Source organism: Eschrichtius robustus, chromosome 15 (assembly GCF_028021215.1).
Source record: "Eschrichtius robustus isolate mEscRob2 chromosome 15, mEscRob2.pri, whole genome shotgun sequence".
Classification (NCBI taxonomy): domain Eukaryota; kingdom Metazoa; phylum Chordata; class Mammalia; order Artiodactyla; family Eschrichtiidae; genus Eschrichtius; species Eschrichtius robustus.
This window is the reverse complement of record NC_090838.1, coordinates 86185496-86192920: the sequence shown is the minus strand read 5'-3', so window position 1 is coordinate 86192920 and position 7425 is coordinate 86185496. Positions and strand designations below refer to the sequence as shown.

At 49.9% G+C, this 7425-nt stretch overlaps 1 protein-coding gene across 1 annotated transcript; it reads right to left on the bottom strand.

Annotated features, from left to right (window-relative positions):
- Positions 1–808: 808 nt before the first annotated feature.
- Positions 809–7274, bottom strand: CIAO1 (cytosolic iron-sulfur assembly component 1). Its single transcript, XM_068564945.1, has 7 exons — positions 6984–7274; positions 6256–6404; positions 5982–6093; positions 5785–5873; positions 5343–5544; positions 4472–4559; positions 809–3586 (listed from the first exon to the last, which is right to left on the bottom strand). The coding sequence occupies exons 1-7, from the start codon at positions 7120–7122 to the stop codon at positions 3346–3348; spliced, it is 1020 nt and encodes a 339-aa protein (XP_068421046.1). The 5' UTR covers positions 7123–7274; the 3' UTR covers positions 809–3345.
- Positions 7275–7425: the final 151 nt, after the last annotated feature.

The following is a 7425-nucleotide window of genomic DNA, read 5'->3' as shown; positions in this document are numbered from 1 at the left end:
TTTGTCTTTGCAGTGATTCCAGATTAAAAGTTTCCTTTCTCGGACTTCCCTGGTGGTGCAGTGGTTAAGAATCCGCCTGCCGGTGCAGGGGACACGGGTTCGAGCCCTGGTCCGGGAAGATACCACATGCCGCAGAGCAACTAAGCCCGTGCGCCACAACTACGGAAGCCCATGCACCTAGAGCCTGTGCTCCGCAACGAGAGAAGCCACCGCGACGAGAAGCCCACGCACAATGGAGAGTAGCCCCCAGTCGCCGCAACTAGAGAAAGCCCGCGCGCAGCAACGAAGACCCAATGCAGCCAAAAAAAAAAAAAGTTTCCTTTCTCCAACCCAAGGATTATTTTTTTTCAGCCAGTGAACTTGCTCACAGTGAGCGCTTCTAGAGGATGAGGTTGCCCTTCCGTTGGGCTGCCATCTGCACCATTTCAGTCAGCGCAGAGGGGACAGTGTTGGTAGCTTCTCTTCAGTCAGGCTTGTGCCGTTGGTCCCTTCCTCTGTATCTGCCCTACTGCAGGAACTAACTGAACTTTGCTGGAGAGATCAACAGGTTAGAGCTTTCTCAAGATCAGCAGTGTCCCTTCCCATAATGAGGCAGCACCAACTGGGTGCTTAAACCGATTTAAAGAACCAGATCTACAAATTTTTTTCTCAAATTCTTGCCTTCTGGTTTTTGTAGGAATAAATACGCATAAAATTGAAAAATGATTCTGAAGGGTAATTTCCCTAGGTCGGCAGTTTTCAAATTTAGTCTTAGGACCCCTTTACACTACAAAAAATTAAGAGCCCCAAACAGCCTTTATTATCTGGGTTATAGCCATTGATGTTTATTTACTATAGTAAATGCATTTTAAAACAACAGTAACTTATGTTAACTTTTTATGAAAAACAACTTCCAAAACAAATCCAGGGAGAAGAGTGGCATTTTACATTTTTGCAGATCTCGTTCATGTCTGGCTTAACAGAAGACAGTTGGATTCTCATAGCTGCTTCCACAACCTGTTGTGTGTTGTGCTGACGTAAAGCTGACTTCACACAGATATGAAGTTGGAAAAGGGTGTTTTTAAATAGGCTTCTCAGGTAATTGAGGCTATGTGATGCTACGTCACCACTCCACAGGTGGTAGTTTCTTAAAGGCAATGTGGATCTGAAACCTTATCAATGAGCTTTTTATACTCTTACATTAAAACCCACTGGCCTGTCTACGTCACCACTCCACAGGTGGTAGTTTCTTAAAGGCAATGTGGATCTGAAACCTTATCAATGAGCTTTTTATCCTCTTACATTAAAACCCACTGGCCTGTCTTACACTTTTAATGAGTCTTACCCGTGAGTGATTTTGTAACATCATGCATTAGGCATTTGGAAAATGCTCATTCACTGAATTATGCAAATCTTAACAAATGTCAATACATTTCATCACACAGATCACGTTTGTTCAAAGCACCACCAGTCCCCTCAGAAAAGTCTAAGCATTGAGAACATGTCAAGCTCATGGCGGCAATACAAGTTTTCAAAGATTCTGATTTTTGCTTGAAAGCTTTTGTTAACCATTGGCAACACTATCAGTTTCCCTTGAAGTGGAAGGCTCATTCCGTTCATTTTCCAGAAAATGTCTCCCAAATAGCCAAGTCTAAATACCATAATTTGCTCGTTCTTTCAAGTAGAAATGGTTATGCCATGAACAACACGGCTGATTCAGCTTACACCTGCACAACTGCTTTTCCTCAAGACAGCCACACCTCAGTGCGCAGCAGGAGTGCTCGTGTCATCGCAGAACATGAGCTGTATGCTCAAGGGTCGAGATTTAATACAGTTTACCGCTATTAGTTCTACTGAGGACATTTCTTAGGGAAGTTGGTAATTTTTTCACTGTGAGAGCAAGGCATGGAGACACGACTGTAGTATTGGTGCCATTGCCTTGCTTCCTGCCCAGGTGCCAATTGCTGAAAAAATCTAGGGGTTTCCAGTGACCGGCAGACCACATCTTGAGAACCACTGCTCTAGGTACTGCCCCAGCTGTCTTTTCAAAATCTAAGGTCATGATTTCTGTGGTGTAAAAAAATCAAGTGAAGGCTGTGGGCTTGAAGACAGGCCTCAAGTCAAAACCCACTTGTAAGTGCCTGTCAGAGGATAACGTGAGACTAAAGCACTGACTACCTGTGCCAGTGTTTCTCTACCATTTTTTCATCATCATTGCCTTAAGGTGCCTTAATCGGCATCTTTTTACTACTCACCCCCACTATGAAAATCTAATATGACAGACCACTGCATATTTACGTACCGTGGTCCTTTTGAGGGCCACAAATTACTGTCTCTAAGATTTTTTTTGCCCCTCACCCAAGACCCAATTTTCATCCCCACTGAGAATGCATGACCTGTGGCCACCAATAACTCTCGCTTCTAGGGGTCATGTCCTCCCCATTTATTTCTCAGCACTCCCCGGCTGTCATCACAGCACATAGCACAGAAGGTACGTTAAGGGTTTCGAAGGGAAAGCAAGAGGTGTTTCTCACTCTAAACCAACCTATATCAAGAAATTTCCTTCAGGCCTTCCCTGGTGGCGCAGTGATTAAGAATCCGCCTGCCAACGCAGCAGACACGGGTTCGAGCTCTGGTCCGGGAAGATCCCACATGCCGCGGAGCAACTAAGCCCGTGCGCCACAACTACTGAGCCTGCGTATTAGAGCCCGCGCGCCTAGAGCCCGTGCTCCCCAACAAGAGAAGCCACTGCAATGAGAAATCTGCTCACCGCAACAGAATAGCCCCCCGCTCGCCACAACTAGAGAAAGCCCACTGCAGCAACGAAGACCCAACACAGCCAAAAAAAAAAAAAAAAAATTTCCTTCAGTATTGACTGAATGTCTTAAATGCAAGGGTTTGCCCAGAAATCGAGAAGGCAGGACCTACTTCAGAAAAGGACTCACCATGGAATTCTTTTAGATTGTGAATGTCCTTATAATATAAAACAGGACTTGGGACTCAGATGGATTATTTCTATAAAGCTTATAGTTTCACAAAGGGCTGAGATATATCCCTCCTACATATAGATATGATGATTATAAATAGTATACTCAGCACCACCCCCAAATTTAACACTGTGCCCTAAAGCAAGCAAAATCTGGCTTAAGTACAATACACTGATGTTCTGTAGCTGTTTACCAAGGACTCTGTGTCAAAGGAGGGAAAAGAGTGAGTGGTTCTGTGGCCTGCACTTCTACCCAAGTCTGCATGGAGGAGGGCCAAGTTAAAGGAAGGTCAGGGATGCTCCTCGGGGTCCTCTCAGGGCCTGGGAAAGTTTTATGACATTTTCTGGGGAACCATGGTTCTGTCCAAAGTCAAGGTGGCTCAGAGGCCTTCAGACGGCTGATATTTCCAGAAGGCCAACTCTCCATCATCACTGCAGGAGGCCAGGAGCCCCCGCTCCTTGGGATTCCAGGCCACACAGTTGACATCCTGGGAATGGGCCTGAGGCACGTGGGCCGTCACGGAGAAGGTGGGCTGCTGCAGATCTGAGCCGGGATCCTCCTCGAATACTCGGATGGCATCATCCCCACAGGCGGTAGCCAGGGCCCCTGTCAGCTGACACCTGGGACGAACGTGTGCGTCAGTGAGTATGCGGGTGGCTCCTCCCCCGCCAACCTGGCAAATCAGGTAGGAGGGATTGGTTCTCTAGTCCCCCTGGCCTGCTCCCGTCCCAAACTTCAGGCCTCGGCTATAAGTGTCTTATCGAAGAGCCTCCCTAACAAATACGTAGCCACAAACATCACCCCAAGCTTCAAGTGCTGCCACCTAGGTTTTCCTCCAATACAATTAACCTAAAAAACTACATATAACTCTGAATTGCACTTTTCTCACTTGGAATAAGCAGTTTCCCTGTAATAAAGTATTCTTGGACCATTTTTTCAAAGTGATATAATAGGCCACTGAATTCTATCATACTTTTACTTGAGTCCATATTTGCTATTCCCAAATGTTTGCTAATATAAATAAAACTTAGATGCACATCAGGTTTTTCCATTATTTAGGATTATTTCCTAGGGATAGATTCTCAGGGCCAGAACTGCCCTCAGATCGAATCTCCTATATGAATGGTGTCATTTTTCTAGACTCCATAAGGGTAGAAACAGCCCTGTGGATTCATGGCTGGATTCTCCAGCCATGAATCCAGTTTCAAGAATAAATATTTCCGGATGGTATGATGCTGTGTGACCCCCAAAGGCTGGAGCTGCCTTCATAGCCTGGAATCTTAACACAGGTGCAGGCCTGGGTCTAAGCCTGTCCCCTGCTCCTGTGTACCCCACACCAGCCAGCTCTGAGCCAGCATGGAGACAGTCTGATCTGAAGACTTGAGGGTGGCTACTCTCTATCCCCATGTATTCCCAAAGGTGAAAGGGAGCAGCAAGGCTTTAGACTTCTCTAAAATCTCTCCAATGGTTGGGGTGGCAGGGTGGAGGTGGTGGGGAGGTCTTACCAAGCGACATCGTAAATGGTCCTGGAGTGGAAGCCTGACAAGGTGCAGATACATTTCCAGCTAGGGTCAGAGCCGCTGCACGCCACCCCTGCATGACAGACTTCTCTTGAGCCTCAGGCATGTCTGTGCCCTGGGCATCTCAGGGGATTATCTAACCCGCCCCAGAGGAGACCCTAATTTGCTCCGCCCCACCCCACCCTCAGTCATGAGGCCTCATCTTCATTGCTCTGTCTCCATCCTCACTGATCTGCCTTACACACTGCAGCCAGACTGGCATTTTTACAGCAGAATTCTGAGAAGGATATGTCCTGTTCCTCAAAACCCTTTTGCTTATAACTGATTCACTTTGTTATAAAGCAGAAACTAACACACCATTGTAAAGCAATTATACTCCAATAATGTTAAAAAAAAAAAAGTGTTGCTAAGCAAGCAAAAAAAAAAACAAAAAACAAAAAAACCCTTTTGTTGCGGACTACGTCTGACCCGTTAGCCTGCCTTTTAAGGCCGCCCACCAGCCAGCCCAACCCACCTCATTTCTCTCCAAACCCTTTATGCTTATGCTCCAGCGACACGAATCACTGTTCCTGGCGTAAGTCTAGGCTGTCTTTACCTTCAATGCCTTTGCTCGTGCTGTTTGCACCTAGAATTCTCTTCTCGTGTTAAAATCCTACACACTCTTTCAAGTCCAGATGAAACGGCCCCCCTTCCTCAGAGGTTCCCCTGACTCTTTCGGCACTCTACCTGGAGCCCTCTGGTGGCACACCTGCCTTTCTACCCCAGTTTCCTGTGACCCATCTATGTGTCTCAGCCCCTCAGTAGACTAAGCCTCGTGAGAGATGGGTCTTCCTTAGCTCCCGGGCTGGGCCCTCACCTTGCTCATTGCCTGGTAGATACTGGTGCCAGATGCGCACGGTACGGTCATCACTGCAAGAGGCCAGGCGCTGGCCACTGGGGTCAAAGGCCAAGCTCCACACGGTGGATTCGTGGCCTTCAAGGGTGGCACAGCATACCCAGTCATCCTCTTCCTCCCGGTAGAGCTTCACTGTGTCGTCATAGCTGGCAGAGGCTAACAGCTGTGGGAGAGGCCAGGGAAAACAGCACGTGTCTGTAGGGCCCAAGAAGTGTCCGTGGTTCCAACACTTCTCCCTCCCAGGACAGGAGAGTCCCAGGGATCTGCTTTTATAAAGGCATTGACGTCTCTGGGTCACAGACAGAGATCCCTGGAAAAGCCAGGTTGAGGCCGAAGAGCAAAAGAAGGCTGGATACAACCCTCCACATCAGAATTCCTTCCCACCAAGATATCTGACTCTTACCTCCTGGCTCGGGTGCCAAACCACATGCTTGACATCCTGTGTGTGAGAGTTGAGGACACTGACACATTCATACTCGTCTTCTTCATCAACTGTGCAAGAGAAAAGAAAGGAGCCCTTGAGCTGACCGACCCTGTCAGGGACACAGGGGGAGATCTGGTGGCAGGTTCCCAACTGCATCTGGAGGGACCTGGACTCACCTTCCCAGACCCACACACTCTTGTCTCGGCTGCAGGTGGCAAGGAGGTTGCCAGATGGGGCCCAGGCTACTGACTTGACCTCATTTTCATGGCCCTCCAGAGTGGTTACACACTGTGAACCGGGGAGAGGGACAAGAGTCAGTGGCAGCTAAGACCCCTGCGGTCCTTCTCATGGGCAAAGCCCCACTGGCCCAGGCTGGCTCATGTTCCTCAACCAGCCCTGGCTGGGGGGCGGGGAACAAGCAACAATCCTGGTCCCATCCAGCCCGGTTACCTCAAAGTCATCATCCTTCTTCTTCCAGATGCAAGTGGTAGCATCAAAGCTGGCAGAGGCCAGGTAATTCCCACAGGGAGACCAGGCCACCTTCCGCACGGTGCGCTGGTGGCCTTCACAAAGGACAGATTTGCAGATCCAGCTGCCACCTAAAAGCAGAGGACAGGCCAGGCTCTGGAACTGGGTGCACGAGAAGGGGCTGAAGCACTATCAATGCCATTGGGTAATGGGGACCAGTACTGGAGCCGAGCTGGGGGGCAAAGCTCAGTGGGTGTATTTAACAACATGCTTTCAGAAAGTCAGCATATTAACTGACTCCACTTCCTCTGGAGACATCCTTCTAAGACACATCTAAGGAGTCACCCTCCCAATTTAAAACTGTCAATAGCACCCAAACGCCCTTGGGATAAAATTTAAACTTCATCATCTATAGCAAATTACTCTGCAGGCTACTTTCCGTCTTCTCTCCTCATTTTCCTACCTCAGCAACTATCACAATCCCCTCAACAGTTTCAGCCTATTGACATTTTAGCTTCTAGTATTTGCCGACTCCTTTGCCAGAAAAACCTTCCTCAGAGTGGCTAAGGAGGCCCCCCCATCCTCTCCCTTGGCCTGCGAGCCCCGTCCAGGGTATGCCTGCCCCACAGGCTGCGCACTCCCCGAGCCTGGCACCCACACCAAGCGCACGTAGGCCCCTCGGCGGCAGGGGTCGCGCAGCCGGGCCTTACCCTCCCTGCCCCAAATGCGGACACTCCGGTCGCCCCCGCACGAGGCCAGCAGGGTTCCCGCGGGGTTCCAGGCCAGGAACCAGCAGCGGGAGTCCGGGTGCGCCAGGATACGGCCAAGCTGCACCAGCGAGTCCTTCATGGCTGCCCGGCTCAGGAGGAAGCAGAGGTGAGCAGAGCCAGCCGCGCCGACTGCGGCTCCCACCAGGCAAATCCCCTTCCTCCTGAGGGCCGGGGTCCTCCTTGGAACTAAAGCACCCGCGGCTTCTGCCGTGCTGCCCTCTGGGAGTTGTAGTCGGCCTTTCACCCCCCCCCCTCCCCCACAGCCCCCCACCCCCATCGGAAAGCATCGCGGGACTGCCTGAAACTACAAGTCCCGTGAGGCCTTGCGCAGGGAGCCGGCGGCGCGCCCGGGCTGTGTCGCGCGCGGGGACGGGGCGGGGAG

Bases quoted from the DNA above. Each gene is read 5' to 3' on its own strand.
- CIAO1 (XM_068564945.1), bottom strand. From the start codon at position 7,122: ATGAAGGACTCGCTGGTGCAGCTTGGCCGTATCCTGGCGCACCCGGAC. The intron at 6,405-6,983 runs GTAAGGCCCGGC...CTCTGCTTTTAG, and splicing joins CCGCATTTGGGGCAGGGAGG to GTGGCAGCTGGATCTGCAAA. The intron at 5,874-5,981 runs GTGAGTCCAGGT...TCTCTTGCACAG, and splicing joins GAGTGTGTGGGTCTGGGAAG to TTGATGAAGAAGACGAGTAT.